Raw genomic sequence first — 24734 nt, 5'->3', positions numbered from 1 at the left:
GGTGCTTTCATTCTAGTCAGGTGATATTATAGGAGGCAATAAAGAACTTTTTTTTTTTTTTTTTTGAGGTTAATTATACAAAAACAAGTGAAAGTAAAAAAGAGGTTAAAAAAAAAAAAAAAAAAAAAAAAAAATAAGTTAGTGTTCTAGGTTAGTGTTCTAGGTGTCCCTCCACAACTTGGACCTCGATTGGCTCAAGAAGTACATCCTTAGCTGGTCTGTTTCTTGATGACCTGGCACCCCTAATTGCCATAATGGATGCCCTCAGTAGAGCGAAACTCAGCTGGCATCGTATCCATCCTATCATTGTATTGTAGGGTACATCTCTCTTCTCACTGAGCATCGACGACAGTCTCTTGTAGAAAGTTGTTGCAGCTCTTCCCATGCCTCCAGTAGATGAGAGGACTAGTGGTGTGAAAGTTGAGTGTTCCACTTCCCGAATACGCTGTTCATAGTGGCGTTTCTTTTCCAGCTCATGTCTTCTGTATGTAGATGCTAGAGAGGTTTGTTGATTCGATTGGGCGCTTGGGTTAAATACCCTTACATCAAGGAATGCCTTTTCGAATCTGCCTCCCCAGAAGCCGCATACTGCGATGTCTAGTCTTGATTGGTCTTCTGTGTTGGCTGTTCTGTGGGACAAGGATTCTCCCCTAATAGGTTGAAGGTGTGGCTCTATTAATACACTGTGGCATACTTCCGTCAGCAGGGAGGCAGTAATATCTCGAATTTCGTTATGCCTAATTGATGGATATCCTCCGGTCGGACACGACATGGCATGTGCGATACCGAAAGTGTGGCCACAGCTGCAGTGTGATGGTGTGTTCTTTAGAGCCCAGCCATAGCGGAGCAGGTTGATGCACCTTTCTCTTGTGAGAGCTCCATGCTGCGTTGGAGCGGGATAGGGAGTTGTTCCAGCAAGTTTTTGGCTGATTGTTTTAGTCTGTTTTGTTTCTCTGATCTAGTTGAAGCCTTTATTTTTCTTTGAGTTTCCGAGCATTCAGCATTCTGGTGGTCTTGTTTCAATACCAGTTCTACAAGTGGGGCACTGATTTTCTTTGACGTGTAGTGCTGACTTGCTGATACACATAGAGGATTGATCAGGCCTATGCCTCCATATTTAGGAGGAAGTGTAAGCAGTTCTCTAACCAGGTCCCCTGGTGGGCTGTGTCCCGTAAGAGCAGGAATGAATAGTGTCCTCACTGCATCTTCTAGGGGCTGTAGTTGTTCTGTGGCCGACAGTGACTCAAAATCTGTGACTCTTAGGAAATGATTCCACTTAGAAGAGATGCCGTGTGTAAAGGCAGAGAAGGCTGCGTGTGGTTCTGTTTTTGCAATTGTGCTGAGTGTTTTAATTTCCTCTACCCATTCTGTGACTTTCTTGTCAATTAGTTGGTTCTGGAACGAGGTGGTGCCGATTGCTCCTCCAAGGTATTGTTTGCCTTCTGTCGAGATGCTAATATCTGTGCCTTGGAATATTGTACCAGCAATTCCAACAGCTTCTGGTTTGCAAACAATGAGTGTTTTCGATCCATTTGGAAAGTAGCCATACTGTGGCCCTATCTCTTCCAATCTGTCCCACCACCTCTTGAGTCTTTCGAGACTTGATCCTGCCGCTTAGTCATCAGCATATTTGGCGATGCCATCAAGACGATGTATCAGTGGTTGTGTTCGCACGTTGCTCAACGCATTTGGATAATCATTAATTAACGCATGCATTACGCATGGTAAACGCTTCATACATAGACGCTGCTACGAAGCATAAGCAAGCCAAGCAGGGGTCCTTGGGACAGAGAGTTAGCACCACAGGCAAAAGACATACATGTAATAGATTGAAGCACCTTCTTCAGAGATAGAGAGATGCCTGCGCTTGACGCTTTCACAATTAACAAATACGCGGGGGCGTAAGGTCAGGAATTGATTACATTCCATTGGTCCACTGTGAAATGACCTCAAGACAAGAGTGCTCAAGGTTCCCTCCCTCCCACGTCTGCTCGCGAGACTACTCAGACCCCTTCTCAGGAGGGGGCTGATCCATGAGACTACTATATAAGAAGCCATCATCTATGATTAATTAAAAGAAGTTATATCCTGGACCATGCATGTACCACAGCAGAAGAGCCTGAGGCCTCCTTTTACAATGTATATACGTATAAAGTGGACCGTACATGCATGCTACATGCAACAAAGGCCAGCTATTGAGAAGCCTGGCCAAAATCTCATTCTCCCTGTGTTTGACTGTGGGAGGGAGCAGCTCAATGCTTGACCGCAAAGCAGCTAGGCTAAACACACAAGTAAGTTTTATTCTCTGTTTTACGTTTTAATTAAGCATTAGCTAACTCAGTCGGTCAATAACATCTTTTTGTGATAAGGAATGCCAAAGTTGTGTAAATCTAATCATTATAGACAACGTGAGTCCAAATGCTTAGCTAGGTCGCACCTAAATTGTATTTATAGGTGGACAAAAAAAAAAAAAAAAAAGGGGGGAATTGGGTGGGTGAATTCAGATAGCAGAAGTGTGTCTCAGAGCTTGCTTGAGTTGCAGCAAATGCGAAAGTAATGTTGTTACCCCTGGTAACCGCGCCTGCGCACTAAAATTGTGCCTGTGGCCATTATTACGCAGCGGTACGCATGCGCAGGATTATGTGGAAATCTTTAGGGTATGAGGAGTCTCCCTGATTAACTCCGTTTAACCAGTACGTTTAAACGCCATAATTTTTTATATGTTGTCTTGTCCCACCCCCTCTTCAGCTTTCTACCTACACGATCATTACCATGCATATGCAATCCAGTTCATAGACAAGTAAGGACAGTACACACTCACCCATAATCCACTCTCTGTCTAACAGACCCTCCACTGACAGCAGTCCAGGGCCCAGAGATGACTGTGCTGAGTGGGTGGTCCAGTTTTCCATGGACACAGTCCCTGAGGGCGGCATGAGCAAGACTCAGGGGAAGAAGAAATTGAAGCATTAAAAGAAATTGAAGCCGGAAAATAGGAGAAAATGAAGTGCGAGCTGTAGTGGAGGAGGGTAGCATAGAGCAATCTCAGGGTAAGGTGTTAGTCGGGTGATTAAGGATATCTCAAAGGGCATTCACAATGTTGGGTATTTGCAGGACATAACTACCCCTTGTAGTTTAGGAGTAGATTACTTGACAAGGCATTGCAGAACGTAATAAGTGGGTGTGTACATATACTTTATATTGCCAATGGTGTTTTTTTTTGTTTTCTCTTTGTTGGTACAGTACAGACAGGAATCCAATGTGAGAAGTGAGAAGGAGAGAGAGACAGAATCAGTTAAAAAAAGGAGAGACAAGCTTTGGGACTCCCCTCCACCAAGTGTATAGGTAATTGATTGCCCTTGGTAATGTCTGTTGAAAACAGAATGAATTGAATTCAACGTACATGCATGTATAGATCTAGCTGCATGTGTTATTATCAGTTTCAGACATTTCCTGCAGCCAGCAATTATACTGAAACATGTTTTGTTTCAAGTAGGGTCCTACAAGAATATGAGTGACGAGGGAGCGGCTCTGTGAGGGTGGCCGTGGACTGCTCTTCTCATGAGGGAGAAGGTGAGAAACTGAGAGGGTAAAATATGCAACTAAGGCTAGACAATGTAAAGACAATGTAAATCATTTGGTTACCAGACCTTGTTTTAGCAAAATTTGATGCGGGGGAAGTAGCTTTTTGTTTGTTACTCACCGGTCACTAAAAATTCAAAAAAGTTGCTATCATCACGCAGGCCTACAACCTCATTAGACTAGTATACAGTTTAGTAAAGGAAGAAAGCGAGCCAGCTTGAGAACCAAGTATAATTTCCTTCGTGTGGCCTAAAGTTACGGATCAACTGAAGATGATCAAACAGTTGCAGGGATGTTTTTCTGCTCCGTTTCATAGGAATTTTTTTGAGAACGTATTGCTAATATTTTGCTGGTGAAAAAGCTTTGCGGATGAGCCAAATCAGCAGAAAAGTTGACCCTTTGAGATCTAACTATTGCGTTCTGGCAAGGATCGTGTGTATTTACCAGTACCATGCATAATTAGGTTTGCAAATTGATCAACCCTCACAAAGTTTACATATGTTTGATGCTCGCAGAACATGCTAGTAATATGGTATGTGGACTTAATTATTCTTATATCAAAGAGGCCATTATACTTGTCACCCCTCAGGCTACCTTGGTGGGGGATCACTCTCCACTGTGGGGCAGTGGAGATAGTGAATGATGAGGTTGTGTTTAGTTGTTTTGAGCTCAATCTGCATGTTCTAAAATTATAGATCTTTCCCTACTCGCACCCTATAATGCTGAGAATTAAGAATTCGTTTTTTGCATAAATAGTACGTATGTACCGTATATCTTCTAATTTATCGGACAGCAAAAAATAATTATTTTGGAAATTGTCCGGGTATAATTGGAACAGACTTTTATAGAGCATGCGAAGTGTCCGGAATAATTAGAACAAGCAAGCAGCTGCATGCGAACTAGCTAAGTTTAATAGAACAGGGTACGACTGAATAGTTGCACTAGCTATCTAAAACTAGCTACTCAAAGCTATCTAACTGCAGCACTCTAAGTCTTACTTGCCGTCTATGAATGGTAACTCAACTTTTCAAGGTATTGTCCGGATATTTAGAACAAATGTAATATTAAAGTACTGAAGTGTCCGTTGTATTAGAACAACGAAAATTGCCCAAAAGAGTGTCCGGGGTAATTAGAAGTGTCCGATAAATAAGAAGATATACGGTAAATGCAGCAGCTTCTTCATTACCCTCCCCCCTCAGGACATGTTACTGCCTAGCCTGAGGACACACAGAAACAACCCAAAGTGATGCAGAGACTGCTCACCAGTGGACAACCCAGAGCCCCCAGTGTCACCCACTCTCACCGTACAGTCCAGCCCTGGAGTACTCAACTCACCAGCCACACTAGAACTGAGCTAGGTGAGTGAGTGTGTATGGGGGGTGGGGGGGGTCCAGCTACCTCAGTATTGTTTAATAACGGCCTACCATCCTTTACCGTTGGGACTATTTTCAGTCTCTGTCTGATAAAAGGTAATTGAGAGAAGAGTCCAAATAATTATTGCCGGCTAGCCTTTGTTTGTTGCAAGGAATGTATATACCCTGTGGCTGCTTGTACATGTAGCGATTAAGTGATTCTCTCTCCCCTGCAGTTCCTGAGAGTCCATTCCTTGTGTCCTGTCAGTCCCTCGGGAGTAGAGCCAGACCACCACACATGGCTGGGTGACTACATTATGGTAGCTACTGTGGGTGGATATATATATATTATGTAGATTACACAGAACGTGTTAATTTAGCAGTGAATTAAGTAACTGTTTTATCCTGTAACAATGTCGATGATGATACTGTTTATACAATGTAGTAGTGTGTCGTATCATTATCCAGGATGTTTTATTTTGCAAATTATTATATAATATCCAAACACTGTTACTATACTTTCAACTATTTATACGTTCATATAAAATCAGTTATTAGGTGATTGAAGCATGCAAACCCCACACTAGCGACTTACACATAGATCTTTTTGTTTGCAATTATGTTTGTATTGTACGTCGTTCAATTAAACAGAACTTACGCTCTTTGCCATACTCAAATGAAGTCACTCAATTGAAGCAAACAAAACTAGCGCTCTGCTCTGTACAATATTTTATCTGCTCAGTTTGCTTGCCTTAGAATATGGAATGAATTTATACACAGACATCCTTCATTATGAACTCTTGATACTAGATTGTATTATACAACTTCGATTGCCTCGGTGCATGCCATGGTGTATGAAATGCATAATAATATATATAACAATGGGCAATGGCTACGCCTGTGCCGAATATTCCGGAATAATTTTCTGAATATATAATAGGCAGTCTTTTTTACAATGTGAATAATGATTATATTCACTGTGAAAATAGTTTAATGATATCCCACATTTACCAATAATCGTTAGTCCAATCAATGATGAAACCACATTTTTAATTAGCTGCTGAAATTAAAAAGTACCCATTTTTAGGTGTCATTAATTTGAATATTAGCTATAGGCAGATGAAGTTAAATAATTATAATAGGCTGATCAAGTGTGAATAATTATGAATAACAGGTGAAAAATTTGGAATATTTGGCACAGGCCTAACAATGGCACATTGATTGTTATTGATTAGTGTTGCCCTTTCGGCTTTCGCCTCTTTCGTTGCTTGACTGACCGACGTCTCTTGGGGGGAACTGCATGGAGACACTCACCAATAAAATAGACCAACACAACAACTGACTGTCTCACCTTGCTCAGTGTGTTCAATGGCCTCTCTCTTCTCACCAGTGAGGGGGTGTGGTCGGGACGAGTGCTCTGCATGGGGAACATGTTTTGTATTATTAATTGGTAGCTGTTGCATGTATAATTATACTGTGCTGATATGAGGACAAGTGTCTACTAGCAACATGTATTTGTGACTGGAGAGCATACGGTTGGTCATGCACAATGGGGAAAATTAACACCAACTAAGTACCAATTATGAATTATAAAAATTTTTGTGCCGTATTACTAGAATGTTTTGCGAGCATTAAACATTTGCGAACTTTGCGATGGTTGATCAATTCGCAACAATAAAATCCGCAAAACCTAATTACTAGTAAATACACACGATCCCTGCCAGAACGCAATAGTTAGATTGCAAAGGATAAAATTTTCTGCTGATTTGGCTCCTTCGCAAAGGTTTTTCACCAGCAAAATATTCTATAGTAATACGGTACCTTGTAGTAGCGGGGGTAAAATGGGGGCTAGTGGCCATTGATGATAGTCCCGGCCAGATTGCTGACCTGGTATTGCTAGTGCACTCATCGGGTTGACCACTTGTGGAGGGGCCACTGACAGTGAGCCTACAGATTTGGTGTTATACCGGTGCATGTATAAAAATTAAGTGACAATTATTACAATGGAATACAAGGAATACATGCACCATTATAATTATTATTCACCTTTGTATTTCTCCTCAATTTTATTAGCAAGATTGATTTGTTTGACAGTGTCACTTCTGAGGCCATTGCAAATGTCATTCCATGTACGAGAAGGTGAGTGCTGCAACCAGTGGGTCAGCATTTCACGCAAACGATCTTGGTCGTTGCTTTCATTAGATTTGATGGCTTTAAGCGTACCAACTTGAATTCCTAAAGAGAGCCCCAAATTAAACCAATTAGTAACAACCTCCATCAAGTTTGAAAACACTTCTTGCAAGTCTTTAGTGCATAATTGATTTTCACATCCATGATCATCCTCGTGTACAACTTTGCCTATGTGTGCATAGGGTGAGCATAAAGAGCATTAATTTTGCTCATTAACACAATAGGGGATACCGTATTATAGTTGGGCCGAGTCCAACGAACGCTGCACTCATGGTTGGGTATCAGTACATGTAGCAGTTTTGTTCCACTGCAAGAAATTTGCAGCCCACCCATGCAATCAGCATTCAAGTCAGCATTCAAGTGGGAAACCTTATAGCTCAATTAGCTGACAAGGCGAGCTGGGTCACTTGTATTTCTCTGGAGAATGCAGAAACAGCTCCTGCTGGATATCTACGCTACTAGAAAAGAAGCATAGTCTATCTTAGCATCTATGAATAAAGCTTGAACAGTAGCATATTTGTATTAAAAGGACTTGTCTTTGTTTTAAGTTTTGTTGTGCAAGATTAATTTGCCTGTGTTGTGTGCCTTAATTCTTTGGTCTTCAAAAAGCTTCTCTGGAAGCCTTGGGGTACCGTAAGACCTCGATTTAAAGCGACACTTTTTAATATTAAATTACGAAACCAGCTAAAAACACTGATTTTCCAGTGGGCTATACAATCGAGGCTAGGGAGTGGCTACAATTTAGAACGCGGCATTAAAAAATAATTGTCAATGCAGCCGTCGCTATTTTTAGAGGTCAGAAAATTGCTGAAGCTCCAGGGTGTCGCATATTTGGAGGGTCACCTTAAATCGAGGTATTACGATAGCTGGTTGTACCTCTCCTTGTGCTAGGTGTCTAACTATTATGAAAAAGTTTCTTTCTGCCTGTACTAAATCTTGTATTATAGTATTCTTCTACTTTCTCTAAGAGTTCTGAGGTCTTTCTTGAATTCCAAAACAACTATAGCTATATCCAGTCAGCTAGACAATAGCTAGTTAATTGATTTGTTTATATCGCACCCCTGAGCCATGCGGTTGTCAGCCACTTAAGATTAAACAATATTCATACTCTGTCTAAGTACCAGTAGAACAAAACTGCTACATGTACTGATACCCAACCCAGAGCGCAGCGTTGATTGGACTCCGCCCAACTAACCATATTATTTCAAGGGTCTAAATGTTCGCTAATTGCATGGCCATTTTTGTGAATTTCGCGTAATGAGGATAGGACTTATAATTATGATTATTATGCCTCGAGGCGTAGCTGCACGAGGGATACGGTAAAGCTGACTGTACATACATTTATATAGCTGTAGTATTACTCAGAGTTAGCCTCCTGCAGGCTCTCCTTTTTCTGTTCTTTATCACAATAGTTCAATAAGATAAAATACGGTACGAATTTGGAGGAACAAAGAAAGAAAGAAAGGACAAAGAAAACTTGCTAAGTCGTGTGACGGTAGACAAGTGGTAGACAAGTGAAAATGAGCGTGGGCAATCACTAGCTCGGCGGAGCCTGACAGAGCAAAAAAGCTACAGCATGCCTACGCATTGCAAACTCTCACATAAAAGCTGTTAGCATCATATAGATAGAGTGCCAGAATCAAGTGTGGAGACATCATAGACGAGAGCTGACCTAATAAAGATCTAGCTAACATTTTTTTCTTGAGTTTAGAACAGACCCACTAGTAGTACAGCAGTAGTCTTTCATACTTCCTCTACTGACTAAAGGTCTCACGAAGGCTGACTCTACTATTACTGTTATATCATAAAATTATACACTGCTGTACAGATTATGTTCCTGGTAAATGCGCTCCAAGTACTGTGTGGGAGGACAGTTATTGAGGTTTTCTCTCGCCCACACTCATTAAAATTTGTCTACGTCAGTAGGGGATCACGCGACTTAGCAAGGCAGGCTCTCCTTTTTCTTTGTTGCTTCCTTCTTTCTTTCTTTGTTCCTAATTAATTCTTATTGTGACAAAGAACAGAAAAAGGAGGGCCTGCGAAGGAGGCTAACTCAGAGTTAAAAAGATAGCCCGCTGCATCTGTGATATACCTGCATTCTAAATGTGCTGCATTACTGAACTGTACACCAGAGTGCAAATGCGTGGGCGGCTGGGTAAATCGCTCACGTGATGAAATAGCTCTAACGGGTACTAATTATAGCGAATTTGTAATTAACGCTAAATTAAGTCTGCACTAATAATAAAACGCATCTAAAAAAATTATTTTCTTTTTCTGTACTTTTAAGAGTATGCTAAGCAAGCTGTAATAGCCCTTTTTTCATCTGTATCTAGATCTGACTCCAAACTTTCCTAAAACTCATACTTACAAATCTTTTGATATTGTCAAATCCGCCAAAATTAGTACCCTAAAAACAGAGAAAATCGAAAATTACTACCCGTCTATAAGTAACCTTAAATAATAGCGTCGGCTCACCATTCCCTGTAGAGGACACAGCTGGTTTCAATGTTACCAGGTCACCGAATGTAGTTTCTATATAGAAATTTATATTTGAAAACGAAGAACACATCATGCATCATTCTGACCTGGAAAAGTTCGCTGAGGGTCCAGATTAATAGTGATGATGTTATAGGGATCCTTTGCACCCACTAGCTTGACTTGGTGGAATAACTTTGGAGTAGATTTCTTGCGTTTGTTTGTCATCTCAGCGTTCAAGTGGCAGTACGGGATTCTCTGTCCAGGCTTGAACTGATCAACATGCTTCTTGATGACCTATATAAATGACGTAAATATGTAATTCATACTAAGATTTGCCCACCGTAGGATGAAACATTGGCGTTATTGTCCACCCTCCCTTGACTTTAGTACCAGCCATAGGAATATCCAGTGTTAAACTGTCCTCCTCAAACTCAACAAAATGATTAACTCCGAGAACGGCTCTTTTAGAGGAGTACTCCTCGCTCACAACCTGTAACAAAACAATGAATTCACGTTGTGAGAATAAAACTATCACTTACTGTTTTATGAATCTCATTATCCCAGTTGACAACAAAATGTATTTCCCTGCTGCGCAGCTCTGAGCCAAGGTAGTAGAGGCTGGCAGTGTACACTCTCTCCACATCCTCTCCAGTTACAGCCAGTCCACTGAACTGGTTCAGCTCTAGTGATCCGTACAAGCTGAACTCAGTGAACGAGCCACGCCCTTCAAGCTGCTTGAATGTGTAGGGCAGACTCTCCTGGGAGCAATGTGCTCTCACAAATGAGAGCTTAGTGGAGCTGGACATCTTGGCACAGTGTTGTATCTCGACTGTCAGCTGCTGTTGAAATCGACTCGAGGGATAAAGACGCACAAAGAAGACACCACTGACCAACTGGAGATTGTCAGGAAACTGGTACTGTCCAGCTACACTGGCCTTGATGTCTAGTCGACACTGATCAACACCAGCTGGCAGGGAGCCCTGGGGTATGGTGAGCTTGAATCCATAGCCAACCCAGTGGAAGGTTTGGGGTGAGTTGGTGACGATCACACAAGTGCTGGCCACCACTTCAACACCAGGGAGGTCTGAGTGGAGGTAACAGTGCAAACTAAAGTACTTGTTTACTTTAATACAATCAATAATTAGTAGTATGTATGAAGCATGGAAGCTGGCAAGTAGCAAGTAACATGAGCAATGAAATTCCATCGTTCCTGGTACAGGATCACTTCAGCTGTAAATACGTACCTCGGAAAAAGGACGCATGTAGCTAGCTAGAGGCCAACATGCATGTTAGTTTTGCTCGCTTTTATACGACAACAAAGCTTTAACATCGAAATATGCCGTTCCTAAAAACTAATTACTTGTTGTGTGAAGGGTATCCATGCTGTAAACGCAGTGCTATGGCATCCAGGTAAGCAGACTCACGTATCACAAACAGACAAACACAAACCAACGGACTACTATACCCGCTGGCCGTGGCACGGCCTCGGGTAATGAGGTACCTAACTCACTGAATGGTATTGCTTGATGCTGTACAGTAGACAGTCCCAAAGGTAGTAGCTGTGAGACTGGTTCTTCACTTTTCACTGTAGATAGATATAATTATATATATTAGATAAGCAACCCTATAGCAGTTGACCCTACAACAAGCTATTGCTGATACCAACTATCACCATAGATTGAAAAGGAAGGGGATTGGAAATGACCGGGCCTCTCTGTGTAAATGGTTGAAACACTCAGCGTTATGATTTAGCGTTCATAAACGTTTGCAGCATAGTCCTTCAAACTGCTTTAGTATACTTTTAGACACACCACGGGCCTTGACCTCTCACAACTTCATAGTAAGGGCTATTCCTTCTTGTATAGCATATGTTTAGTTATAGTGGCTGCGTTGCTTAGTCGACCTTTTAGAGCTAGATTATCTTAATAATCAACATTAAAAGTGATCAATTTCCCATTTCTATGTACAGCACATTGTAAGGCAGTCAAGACTGGTAATGAGCATGCTGACTGTAAATATAATCCTTTGTAGTTTTAGCCACGCCCTATAACGCGGAGTGTTTCACGCAAACATTTTCGTTTCCAATCCCTCTCCTTTGCTATCACTCACCATCAGTGGTCTGTGGCTCAGCTTTGGTTTCCTGTTTGATATGCTTCAGGGGAGATGAGGGCGACTGATTATCTACAAACAACAAGTTCACCTTTGTTTGCACATTGTCGTTTCAAACCTTTGTCAAATGTTGGCTCCTCTTTGATAGAAGCTGGGTCTAGTTGCTCTTCTTTCACCTTCTCAGATTTCAAATGATGCTCAGGGTTGATATTCGCCTTCTTCAATTGAATATTCTCCTTCTTCAATAGAGTATTAGCACTAATGTACTCAGCCAACACATTGTTTAGCCTGAGGTTTTCTTGCTCTGGTGTTTCATCTGTGGAATTTTAAAAGTTAAAAACAGATAATCATTGATTTGCTCACCATCTTTTTCCTCCTCTGAGTCACCTTCCTCCTCCTCTGAGTCACCTTCCTCATCAGGGGGTGGTCGAGGTGGGTCTTCAGGAACCGACCCTCTCAAGTATTTCTCCATCCGACCAGCCAGCTCACTCAAGCCCATTTCGTTGAGAGTTCTGAACAGCTCTGCCCATGTGGGTGGGCGTGGTCCACGTCCTGACTCCCACTCTCCCAAGATGTGGTTGTATATCTTCCGAACATCCATACCAGCAACAGTTTGGAAGGGAGTGGGCGTGTGTTGTACAATCTCCTCTATCAGAGAGATTCCTGCTGAGACTTTGAGGCGATCAATAGCTCTCATAGTGCAGTGACTGTAAGCATCAAATGGAGTCACTGTAAAGTGTGTGTGTCAGTGAATAAAGATTATGTTCTGTTAAGCATGTTAGAACCTGGAATTAGAAGCAAAAATAAATGTGCATGTACGCTACCAGGAGTGTACTCCTGACGCTACTTTAGTAGAATAGTGACAGTAGTCTGTGTACACAGGTAATGTGGTCCCACTGTACACACTTAAGTGGTCAACTTATGTTTTAAAAGCTTGCGTACTTGTATATCAAAAGAAGTGAAAAGCTAGGGTTGTATGACGGTTGTGCATTTGTTTTGCACAGTATTTGTGGCATAAAACTCACTCACCCTTAAGTTTTCCGTGAAGTACTCTAGCACCACCGCTCACAATTAGTTGTTCGCTTGACAGGACAACAGCTGTTGGCCACCTATCCAGTGATAGAGGCAGGTCAGCAGCATGTTCCCAGGACTGGGTGAATGTGGAGAAGGCATAGATGGTTGTTGTGGGGTTAGGGAAACTCCCTATAGACAAGAGATGGCCACCAAAAAAGGCAGCAGCTGAAAGTTGCTTAGGAGCATCAGGTAGCGTCTCCCATGGCGACTTGTCAGCTCCAGATACGAGTGACTGTAGTGATGCACAGAATACATGTCCCTGATACGTGATCAGGTACCACTGGTCACCATGGAGAGCAGACTGCATGTCAGACCCTGCACTTGGTAGGGAGGGAGCAATCGTCCATTGGCCATCTTTGAACACTTCCACAGAGGAGAGATCTCCTGAGATACCGCACTCCCCAGCCACAACTAGTGCAGACCCGCTACCGACAGCAGATGGTGAACCTCGTGTTTCTTTCATAGGAGGCAGTGCTTCAACAAACTGTCCATCCTTCATCGTGAACACTTTGTTTGTTATCTCATGTGTAGTACCCTCATACCCACCCACCAGTAGCAGTTCAGAGTCATGGGCGACAAGGGTATACCGATAGGTGGGTGTGTCTGTCACTGTCCATGTGCTGTCAACTCCAGGTTTGAATGAATACAGTGAAACAACAGCTCTAAAATCAGTAGTACTCCCTCCTCCGACATAGAGTGTTCCATTCAGATACACTGAAGAGGCTTGGATCATCGACACTGGTAGAGATGGCCATTCCTCCCACTCCAGAGATGTTAAGGGATGGAGGATGTCAAGAGTCTGCACGGGATAAAGAAATTAGATTTACTATTACATTTGCTCTAGCTATGTTTTATTTGAACAAGCAAAATCGTTGTCCAGAAATGCAAATAATTATCACGCGTAATTATTATTATTCGAAGTGCTAGATCTAGATGGAACCATGTAAACGAACCATGTAAACGGACATTTTATTTTTATACACCCATACACCCACACCCATACCCAGAGGAGGATCGCTGCTCATACCTGTCCAGATCGAGATATCTCTAGCTCTGCCATCTTTTCATTGTTCTCGGGATATGTTGTCTTGTCCCACCCCCTCTTCAGCTTTCTACCTACACGATCATTACCATGCATTTGCAATCTAGTTCACAGAGACAGCACTCATTGGAGACAAGTAAGGACAGTACACACTCACCCATAATCCACTCTCTGTCTAACAGACCCTCCACTGACAGCAGTCCAGGGCCCAGAGATGACTGTGCTGAGTGGGTGGTCCAGTTTTCCATGGACACAGTCCCTGAGAGCATGAGCAAGACTCAGTGGAAGAAGAAATTGAAGCATTAAAAGAAGTTGAAGCCGAAAAATAGGAGAAAATGAAGTGCGAGCTGTAGTGGAGGAGGGTAGTATAGAGCAATCTTAGGGTAAGGTGTTAGTCGGGTGATTAAGGATATCTCAAAGGGCATTCACAATGTTGGGTATTTGCAGGACATAACTTAACTACCCCTTGTAGTTTAGGAGTAGATTACTTGACAAGGCATTGCAGAACGTAATAAGTGGGTGTGTACATATACTTTATATTGCCAATGGTGTTTTTTTTTTGTTTTCTCTTTGTTGGTACGGTACTGACAGGAATCCAATGTGAGAAGTGAGAAGGAGAGAGAGACAGAATCAGTTAAAAAAGGAGAGACAAGCTTTGGGACTCCCCTCCACCAAGTGTATAGGTAATTGATTGCCCTTGGTAATGTCTGTTGAAAACAGAATGAATTGAATTCAACATACATGCATGTATAGATGCATGTGTCTTTATTATCAGTTTCAGACATTTCCTGCAGCCAGCAATTATACTGAAACATGTTTTGTTTCAAGTAGTCAGAGAGGGTCCTACAAGAATATGAGTGACGAGGGAGCGAGCTCTATGAGGGTGGCCGTGGACTGCTCTTCTCATGAGGGAGAAGGTGAGAGACTGAGAGAGTAAAATATGCAACTAAGGCTCGACAATGTAAAGACAATGTAAATCATTTGGTTACCAGACCTTGTTTTAGCAAAATTTAATGCGGGGGAAGTAGCTTTTTGTTTGTTACTCACCGGTCACTAAAAATTCAAAAAAGTTGCTATCATCACGCAGGCCTACAACCTCATTAGACCAGTATACAGTTTAGTAAAGGAAGAAAGCGAGCAAGCTTGAGAACCAAGTATAATTTCATTCGTGTGGCCTAAAGTTACAGATCAACTGAAAATGATCAAACAGTTGCAGGGATGTTTTTCTGCTCCGTTTCATAGGAATTTGTTTGAAAACATATTGCTAATATTTTGCGGGTGAAAAAGCTTTGCGGAATGAGCCAAATCAGCAGAAAAGTTGACCCTTCGCTATCTAACTATTGCGTTTTGGCAAGGATCGTGTGTATTTACCAGTACCATAATGTAGGTTTGCGAATTGATCAACCCTCATAAAGTTTGCATAATTATGTTTGATGCTCACAAAACATGCTAGTAATACGGTATGTGAACTTAATTATTCTCATATCGAAGAGGCCATTATACTTGTCTCCCCCTTGGCCTCCCAACAAGTACAGCCTCACCTTCTTGATACTGCATCTATACAAAAGGTGGTTGCTCAACACGAGGCCAACAAGATGCCGTTGGTCAGTACGGTTAATGTATTTAGACCAACTATATCGTCAGTGGGAATTAGCTTAAAATTGAGCATAAAAAAAAATTCCTACAGTCGACCTTAAATACTCTGTTCATAATTACACACGCCCACCCTTCTTGTGTAGCATTGAACCAAGACTATTGCTCTAGTCAGACTGTGTCTCTGTTGTTTGGTACATGTGGTGAGATCACCCCTCAGGCTACATGTACCTTGGTGGGATCACTCTCCACTGTGGGGCAGGTGGAGATAGTGAATGATGAGGTTGTGTTGAGCTCAATCTGCGTGTTCTAAGAATAGATCTCTCCCCTACTCACACCCTATAATGCTGAGAATTGAGAATTCGTTTTTTGCATAAATAGTTATTTTAAGTACGTATGTGAATGCAGCAGCTTCTTCATTACCCTCCCCCCTCAGGACATGTTACTGCCTGGCCTGAGGCCAGGGCACACAGAAACAACCCAAAGTGATGCAGAGACTGCTCACCAGTGGACAACCCAGAGCCCCCAGTGTCACCCATGCACTCTCTCTGTTCAGTCCAGCCCTGGAGTACTCAACTCACCAGCCACCAGAACCAGAACTGAGACCAGGTGTGTGGGTGTGTGGGGGGGGGTCCAGTATTGTTTAATACTGGCCTGCCATCCTCTACCTTTGGGACTATTTCCAGTCTCTGTCTGGTAAAAGATAATTGAGAGAAGAATCCAAATAATGTATTGCGGCAATGCCGGCTAGTCTTTGTATAAATTATTTGTTGCAAGGAATGTACCCTGGCTGATTGTACATGTAGTGATTGACTAATTCTCTCCCCTGCAGTCCATTCCTTGTGTCCTGTCAGTCCCTCAGAAGTAGAGCCAGACATGGCTGGGTGACTACATTATGGTAGTTACTGTGGGTGGATATATTATGTATATATAATTATAGATTACACTGAACGTGTTAATTTAGCAGGGAATTAAATTTATCCTGTAACAATGTCGATGATGATACTGTTAGATAGTGTGTCGTATCATTATCCAGGATGTTTAATTTTGCAAATATATAATATCCAAACACTGTTACTATACTTTCAACTATTTATACGTTTATATAAAATCAGTTATTAGGTGATTGAAGCAAACACTGTTACTATACTATACTTTCAACTATTTATACGTTTATATAAAATCAGTTATTAGGTGATTGAAGCAAACACTGTTACTATACTATACTTTCAACTATTTATACGTTCATATAAAATCAGTTATTAGGTGTGATTGAAGCAAACCCCACACTAGCAACTTACACGTGGATCTTTGTTTGCATTCATATAGCATTGGTGTACCTATTATGTTTGTATTGTACGTCGTTCGATTGAATTAAACAGAACTTACGCTCTTTGTCATACTCAAATGAAATCACTTAATTGAAGCAAACAAAACTTGCGCTCTGCTCTGTACAATATCTCATCTGCTCACAGTTTGCTCGCCTTAGAATATTGAACGAATTAATTTTATACACAGACATCCTTCATTATGAACTCTTGATACTAGATTGTATTATACAAGTTCGATTGCCTCGGTGCATGGCCATGGTGTATGAAATGCATAATAGATAACAATGGCACATTGATGATGAAATGCATAATAATATAATAGATAACAATGGCACATTGATGATTAGTGTTGCCCTTTCGGCTTTCGCCTTTTTCGTTGCTTGACTGACCGACGTCTCTTGGGGGGAACTGCATGGAGACACTCACTAGTAAAATAGACCAACACAACAACTGACTATCTCACCTTGCTCAGTGTGTTCAGTGGCCTCTCTCTTATCACCAGTGATGAGGGGTGGTCGGGACGAGTCCTCTGCTAGGGAGTATAATTATTCTGATTTTTAACTATAGTTGTATACGGACATAATTATATTATACGTATACTGACCTGATGCCGATAGTACTATGCTTTGAGACTGGAGAGCATACAGTTGGTCCTGATGACCATAAGACCCTGGGGGAAAAACACTGTTACGTACTTACAACGAATAGCTTTGTACATCAAAGTGGCCCATAATACCTCCTGACTCACAATGTGGGCATCTATATACCCGACAGTAACCATACCTAGGCCTTATACATGCATACTCAGTCTTAAGTCGACTAAAAATGAAAGCAATGTGTGCTTTAGTTCACGTTTGGATGATTGTACCTTTGTATTTCTCCTCAATTGTATCTGCCAGATTGATTTGTTTAACAGTGTCACTTCTGAGGCCATTGCAAATGTTACTCCATGTACGAGAAGGTGAAGATCGCAGCCAGTGGGTCAGCATTTCACGCAATCGATCTCTATCACAATTTTCATTAGACTTTATACCCTCAAGAGTGTCAACTTTAATCCCCAAAGCGAGGCCCAAATTAAACCAATCTTTAGCGGCCTCCACCAATTGAGAGAACACATCTTGCAAATCATTAGTGCCTAATTGATTCTTATCTCCTTTATCATCCTCGTTTACAACAAATTGAATGCCTATATATATATATGTGTGTGTGTAGAGTGTGAGAATAATTAATATAGTGATGTCATTAACTTTGATCCTTAGGCAGGCAAAGTAGATTCTCCTTGTTTCTCATCAGCCACTTCCTCAATTTGAATGAGGGATCGAGAAGGTTATTGATTATAATTATTACATCATCGCAGGAGAAACAGCGAAGATTTTAAGGTTATCAGCACATGGCACATCATGCACTTTCTTATAAAGGTGATAAGAAATTAAGGGGTGTGTTAGAGCAACAATGAAAGTTAAGGAGGCATACTTTTACCACAAGCGGGGGCTGATGAGAAACAAAGAATCTATTTTGTCTGCTGGCCTTAACGTTAAATAAAAGAAAAGTGTATTAGTTTGACCATGAATTAAAGTAGTATTAGAGCAATATAATTACTAAACACTGGCTCACCTGACATGTTCCGAGAGTGTGAAGCCACAGGATAGTGAGGTGGTCCAAGGGAGGGTGGGTAATGAGTCGCATGTGACTGAGGTGGCATCAGCAATTCTCTAGTCTCTGTACAGAAACAAAACGCATTGCATAGTAATAGCATATGAGACTATAGGTGTTTTATGACACAAGCACAAGAGCAAAGCCCCGGGGCGAGTTGCCTGTATATATACCGTATAATCTGGTTAGTAAGCGCATGCGCCTATAGGGAAAGAGCAAGCCTCTATGTACCTATTATCCAGATGCGCTTATAGAGATTAACCACGCCCATGACGTTTCAATAAAGCAAATCTCCATTAGCTAGCTCGATCGTTTGTCTGCAAGCAGTATCTAACAGCACTAACACAACTAATGGTAGAGACTTAACATCTATAAAGAAGTGTGGAGACCAGTTGTTGGGTAGAGAATTGTACAGAAAACCATGCGGCTTCTATCCAGGCTCTTGGTCTGCTAACCAGTATGCGCCTATTAGTTGATGTGCGCTTATTAACCAAGTGCGCTTATTAACCCTTTAACCGTCGGATTCTTAATTAACAGTGAAGTGAAATGTCTGTAAATTCTCTATCGGGTTTCCAGAGCAATAAAATGCCTAGCAACCATATACCAATAAAATAAAAATAAAATGGTGCAACATATGTTGCCATAGCAACCACGGTTATTACGCCCACCCGTTTTTATCATTTTAAATGCTCGGCCAGCGGTGAGATAAAATCCAAAATTTTTTTTTTATGGATCAGCCTATCATATGGTATAAAGGCTTGACTAAGCTTGATTTTCACATCATATGAATGTAACAGTGCTAAGATATATCAACTTGAAGTACAATACGTACATGTATTACTAATCGGTGAACGATCTATGAAATTTACAAGCTCACATAAAGACTGTTCATTACTGCTAATTCTATTTTAGCTATACTATACTTACACTACTGATATTCTAGCTATACTATACTAGTTACCAGAGTCACACAGTGAGCCCTCTCCTGGTCTTTCACCGTCCTGGTCCATAGCGCTAGCGTCTAGGTCCATGTCATGCATGTCCTCAGTCCCAGACAGTTCATCAGCGTCTGGAATAAAGCTGGTAGCCTTTGGGAGGTATCCTACTATCCCCTCTCCTTCATAGGCACTGTCATCACTAGAGGAGACATCGCCATTGCTGTCCTCAAGCTGTTCAAGCACATCGGTACAAGTAAACAACCTAGCCATAGCTATAAACTTCGTGCGGTAAGATGCTAATGAAATTTTAACATAGCAACGTGGCTTGGAAATTTCTAGACTAAATTGCACATGATTCTACAGCTCTTCCTCTATACAGGAATGTGCGTAGTTCGAGCTACTTCCTAAGTATTGCAGAATTAGAATTTCGCAAAAAAAAGTCACGTATTGCGGGCCACGATCGTGGCCCGTGGCGTTTAAAGGGTTAACCAGATTATACGGTAATAAAACACAAGGATTCTCGTGCTATATGCATGTGTTTTACCACGATAACCCCTTACCAAATTATGCCTCGAGGCTAGTATAATAAAAATAATATAACACGGAAGGGGCTGTATGACTTTTATTACACCCTTGTTACCTTGCCAACGTGATACAATATAACTAAGGTAGCCATAAAGCAGTGCAGATTTCTTTGCAGCTAGTGTTCTAGTACAAAGCTAACTACTACATGTAAGCATAATAGCGTCAGCGTTTGAGTTCATAATGGAGTTGTTGTGTTAAATTAATAGAGTTTAATAATTGCTACCATGATAATTCATGTAGTTGTAGTGATTATTGTAAACTCTGACCTGCTGCAGGCGTGCCTATAATTATGGCCTCAGAGTATCTGTATGTGCTGAGTCGAGTGTAGCTAGCTATAGTTGTGTTCATGCGCAGCAATTCACGTAAAAGTTGGTAAAGGGTCATGAGTACAAAAAACAAATATCGTGCCGGTCCATCACACACCGTAGACAGACAGACAGACAACATTTTGAATGTTGAGCACTATAGGTATACTCACTCACACAAATACCATCGACACAATATACCTTCTTTTGGATCCACTGGGTCCAAAACAATCCATATTTGGTTATCAGGCTCCTTAGTTCCTTTCAAAGTTGTTAGGTATGAGCGGCTTGGTACCTTGCAGTCCCAGCTACTCTCAGAGAGTGTCGCTACCAGCTTTGTGGATGGAACAGCTCTCCCCGGCTTGAATGAATCAACCCTTTTCTTTGATATCTGCATACAATACACGCAAAACTGTAATTATGATGTAGTATAAGAATTTGCAAAACATTACTTTTGGTTTAACAAGTGGTTTTAGTCTCCATTCATTGACATCAACACCGCTGGATATTGGAATATCAAGTGAAATATTTGAGCCTTCAAACTCCACTTCCAAATTCAGTTTCTCTTCTGCCCCCAACTTTTGGAAATAATGTTGTGTTGCCTAAAGGAATAAAAACAACAACATAAAAGTAACATTTAAGTATACTGTGTACCAAGAGTAGATAAGAATATCCTGTAGTAAACGTGAAACCGCATTTGCCTTAAATTGCGTCATATCACTGTCGTCACTATTCAATTAACGAGGCCTGTTGAGTAAACTGTGGTACATGTATATGCGCCTGTATCAGGAACTGCGCAATAAGTACTCTTGTGTGTACCTACGAAAGCTCAATACTTCTGTTTTTCCTAAGAATAATTATATTAGGCCCACAAAAAACCATAAAAAACCTGTCACTCACAGCATTATGTACTTCATCATTGGGGATGATTGTGAAATGAATCTCAACGGTCCGAGGGTCGGCCTTCAGATAGTATAGACTAGCGACATAAAGTAGATCAACATCACCCTCTGCAGCTATTGCAAATGAACTGAAATGATTCACACTCAAACAACCGTACGAGCTGTGCTCAGTGAACGAGCCACGCCCTTCAAGTTGCTTGAATGTGTAGGGCAGGCTCTTCTGGGAGCAATGTGCTCTCACAAATGAGAGCTTGGTAGAGCTGGTCATATTGGCACAGTGCTGTATCTCGACTGTTAGCTGCTGTTGGAATTGACCCGAGGGATAAGGATGTATCCAGATAACACCGCTGACCAACTGGAGATTGTCAGGAAACTGGTACTGTCCAGCTACACTGGCTTTGATGTCTAGTCGACACTGGTCAACACCAGCTGGCAGGGAGCCCTGGGGTATGGTGAGCTTGAACCCATAGCCAACCCAGCGGAAGATTTGGGGTGAGTTGGTGACAATCACACACGTACTGGCCACCACTTCAACACCAGGGAGGTCTGAGTGGAGGTAACAGTATAGAACAATGCAAATGAGGTACCTAACTCACCGAATGGTATTGCATGATGCTGTACAGTAGACAGTCCCAAAGGTAGTAGCTGTGAGACGCATGGTTCTTCACTTTTCACTGCAGATAGATATACATACATGCATGAAGTACGTATTTGCATAAATATTATAGATGTAAACATTCAATGCTATGCGGACAAATGGACGCTTGTTCTAGAATACATACAGTATGCATGTTCTGTGATTCAACCCTACAGTGGTTGACCCTACAACTACTGCTGATACCATCACTCACGTTTAGTGGTCTCTTTGGTTTCCTGTTTGATATGCTTCAGGGAAGATGAGGGCGACTGATTATCTACAAACAACAAGTTCATCTTTGTTTGTACATTGTCCAAAGAAATTGTTTCAAACCTTTGTCAAATGTTGGCTCCTCTTTGATAGAAGCTGGGTCTAGTTGCTCTTCTTTCACCTTCTCATATTTCAAATGATGCTCAGGGTTGATATTCGCCTTCTTCAATTGAATATTCTCCTTCTTCAGTAGAGTATTAGCACTAATGTACTCAGCCAGCACATTGTTTAGCCTGAGAATTTCTTGCTCTGGTGTTTCATCTGTGGAATTTTAAATGTTAAAAACTGATAATCACTGATTATCTCACCATCTTTCTCCTCCTCTGAGTCACCTTCCTCATTAGGGGGTGGTCGTGGTGGGTCCTCAGGAACCGACCCTCTCAAGTACTTCTCTATTCGACCAGCCAACTCACTCAAGCCCATCTCCTTGAGAACTTTGAACAGCTCTGTCCATGTGGGTGGGTGTGGTCCACGTCCTGACGCCCACTCTCCCAAGATGTGGTTGTATATATCCCGAACATCCACACCAGCAGCAGCTAGGATGGCAGTGGGCGTGTGTTGTACAAGCTCCTCTATCAGAGAGATTCCTGCTGAGACTTTGAGGCAATCAATAGCTCTCAAAGTGAAGTGACTGTCTGCATCAAATGTAGTCAATGTAGTCACTGTGAAGTGTGTGTGTCAGTGAATAATGTTAAGCATGTTAGAACTTGAAATTAGAAGCAAAAATAAATGTGCATTTACGCTACTTTAGTAGAATAGTGACTGTAGTCTGTGTATACAGGTATAATGTGGTCCCACTGTACACACCTAAGTGGTCAACTTATGTTTTCTATTTTAATAAAAGCTTGTGTATTTCAAGTGAAGCGAAAAGCTAGGGTTGTATGACGGTTGTGCATTTGTATTACACAGTATTTGTGGCATAAAACTAACTCACCCTTAAGTTTTCCGTGATGTACTCCGGCACCATTGATCACAATTAGTTGTTCGCTAGACAGGACAACAGCTAGTGGCCTACCCTGTATTAATAGAGACAGGTCAGCAGCACGTTCCCAGGATTGGGTGAATGTGGAGAGGGCATGGATGTCTGCTATGGAAGGGAAACTATTACCCCTTCCAATAGACAAGAGATGGCCACCAAAGAAGGCAGCAGCTGAAAAGCGATGAGGAAGATCAGGTAGCGTCTCCCATGGCGACTTGTCAGCTCCAGATATGAGTGAGTGTAGTGATGCACAGAATACTTTTCCCTCATTTGTGATCAGGTACCACTGGTCACCATGGAGAGCAGACTGCATGTCATGTCCTGCACTTGGCAGGGAGGGAGCAGTCGTCCAATGACCATCTTTGAACACTTCCACAGAGGAGAGGAGTCCTGAGGTACCCGACCCCCCAGCCACAACTAGTGCAGGCCCACTACTGACAGCAGATGGTGACTCTCGTCTCTCCTTCATAGGAGGCAGTACTTCAACAATCTGTCCATCCCTCATCGTGAAGACTTTGTTTGTTATCTCTTGATACTCATACCCACCCACCAGTAGCAGTTCAGAGTCATGGATGAGGAGGGTGTAGTAAGAGGTGGGTGTGTCTGTCACTTTCCATGTGCTGTCAACTCCAGGTTGGAATGAGAACAGTGCAGTATCTCTAACACTAGTAGACCCTCCTCCGACATAGAGTGTTCCATTCAGATACACTGAAGAGGCATTGGTCGTCGATAATGGTAGAGGAGGCCATTCCTCCCACTCCAGAGATGTTGAGGGATGGAGGATGTCATGACTCTACATGGGATAAGGAAATTAGATGCCAGACACAATCCATCCGGATGCATGAATATTCAAAGTGTTAGCAGACACCCTATTATATATCATGTGTAGTACTGATTCATGGAACCATTTACAAGAAAAATATTTATTTATACACCTCATACCCAGAGGAGGATCGCTGCTCATGGCTAGCTAGCTAGCTCATACCTGTCCAGATCGAGATATCTCTAGCTCTGCCATCTTTTCATTGTTCTTGGGATTAGTACAGTTGTCATGTCCCACCCCCTCTTCAGCTTTCTACCTCCACGATCATTACCATGCATTTGCAATTTTTTTTTTTTTTTTTTTTTTTTTTTTTTTTCTTTATAATGTTTGATGCAGAGGAAGCATACAGGATATGACAAGGTAGCTAAATGAAGCTAATAATGAAGTCAGTCCATAACCAAAAAGTAAAGGTGCAGGTGCAGTTCTACTTAAGTGAAAAAAAGAAAAAAGGAAAAAAAAAAAAAAATTTTAACTTATTGCTATAATTTTGACAGGGATAATTTAAAAGCAGATGGGCTAGGGCTACTGATAACATTTAGGGGAAGGGAATTCCAAATGGGGATTACGCTTACAAAAAAGGAATGTCTATGGGCTAGGGTTTTAACATATGGTTTAAAAATAATTTGATTATGAGGGTGACGGGGGGAAGGGCGAGGATGGAGGGTGAAAACATTGGGAGATATTATAGATAAATTGTTAAGTATATTAAAGCAGACTTTCAGTTTTTGGTTTTTCCTTCGAGATGACAGAGGTTTCCAGTTTAAGGAGGCAAGCAGGTCAGGGTATTCTGCCCTCCACTGCTTCGTTACAATTTTCCCTGCAAATTTTTGGACGCTTTCCAGTTTTTTTATATCTGTGTGGTGATGAGGGTCCCAGACTGCACCGCAATAG

The 24734-nt window shown here is 41.7% G+C and overlaps 4 protein-coding genes across 4 annotated transcripts in view; 1 reads left to right on the top strand and 3 right to left on the bottom strand.

Moving 5' to 3' along the window:
• Positions 1 to 24734, top strand: part of LOC135347803 (uncharacterized) — a gene marked incomplete in the record, with an annotated part of 825189 nt that overhangs the window by 195816 nt on the left and 604639 nt on the right.
• On the bottom strand, positions 124 to 841 carry LOC135347972 (uncharacterized). Its single transcript, XM_064546144.1, has one exon. The coding sequence runs from the start codon at positions 770 to 772 to the stop codon at positions 152 to 154; it is 621 nt and encodes a 206-aa protein (XP_064402214.1). The 5' UTR covers positions 773 to 841; the 3' UTR covers positions 124 to 151.
• The window catches only part of LOC135347798 (uncharacterized), a 69374-nt gene continuing 50654 nt past the window's right edge, over positions 6015 to 24734 (bottom strand). The window contains exons 14-25 of the mRNA XM_064545853.1: positions 22350 to 22379; positions 22105 to 22302; positions 21986 to 22048; positions 21731 to 21808; positions 21133 to 21680; positions 20685 to 20834; positions 20434 to 20623; positions 18366 to 18470; positions 17620 to 17937; positions 6756 to 6881; positions 6286 to 6351; positions 6015 to 6230 (exon numbers count right to left, since the gene is read on the bottom strand). Coding sequence (XP_064401923.1) covers positions 6166 to 6230; positions 6286 to 6351; positions 6756 to 6881; positions 17620 to 17937; positions 18366 to 18470; positions 20434 to 20623; positions 20685 to 20834; positions 21133 to 21680; positions 21731 to 21808; positions 21986 to 22048; positions 22105 to 22302; positions 22350 to 22379 — 1937 coding nt within the window. The 3' untranslated portion in view covers positions 6015 to 6165. The remainder of the gene's footprint in view (positions 6231 to 6285; positions 6352 to 6755; positions 6882 to 17619; positions 17938 to 18365; positions 18471 to 20433; positions 20624 to 20684; positions 20835 to 21132; positions 21681 to 21730; positions 21809 to 21985; positions 22049 to 22104; positions 22303 to 22349; positions 22380 to 24734) is intronic.
• Positions 22560 to 24056, bottom strand: LOC135347951 (uncharacterized). Its single transcript, XM_064546098.1, has 2 exons — positions 24006 to 24056; positions 22560 to 23813 (listed from the first exon to the last, which is right to left on the bottom strand). Exons 1-2 carry the CDS (start codon positions 24036 to 24038, stop codon positions 22896 to 22898), a joined length of 951 nt encoding a protein of 316 aa, XP_064402168.1. The 5' UTR covers positions 24039 to 24056; the 3' UTR covers positions 22560 to 22895.

Source organism: Halichondria panicea, chromosome 14, assembly GCF_963675165.1.
Source record: "Halichondria panicea chromosome 14, odHalPani1.1, whole genome shotgun sequence".
NCBI classification, from domain to species: domain Eukaryota; kingdom Metazoa; phylum Porifera; class Demospongiae; order Suberitida; family Halichondriidae; genus Halichondria; species Halichondria panicea.
The sequence above is the reverse complement of the archived record's forward strand: the minus strand, read 5'-3'. Positions and strand labels throughout refer to the sequence as shown.

What these genes read in the sequence shown, in the direction of transcription:
- LOC135347972 (XM_064546144.1), bottom strand. Translation starts at nt 772, where the DNA reads ATGTCGTGTCCGACCGGAGGATATCCATCAATTAGGCATAACGAAATT.
- LOC135347951 (XM_064546098.1), bottom strand. Translation starts at nt 24,038, where the DNA reads ATGGCAGAGCTAGAGATATCTCGATCTGGACAG. An exon ending in AGATATCTCGATCTGGACAG is followed by an intron (nt 23,814 to 24,005) that starts GTATGAGCTAGC and finishes TATCCCATGTAG; the next exon opens with AGTCATGACATCCTCCATCC.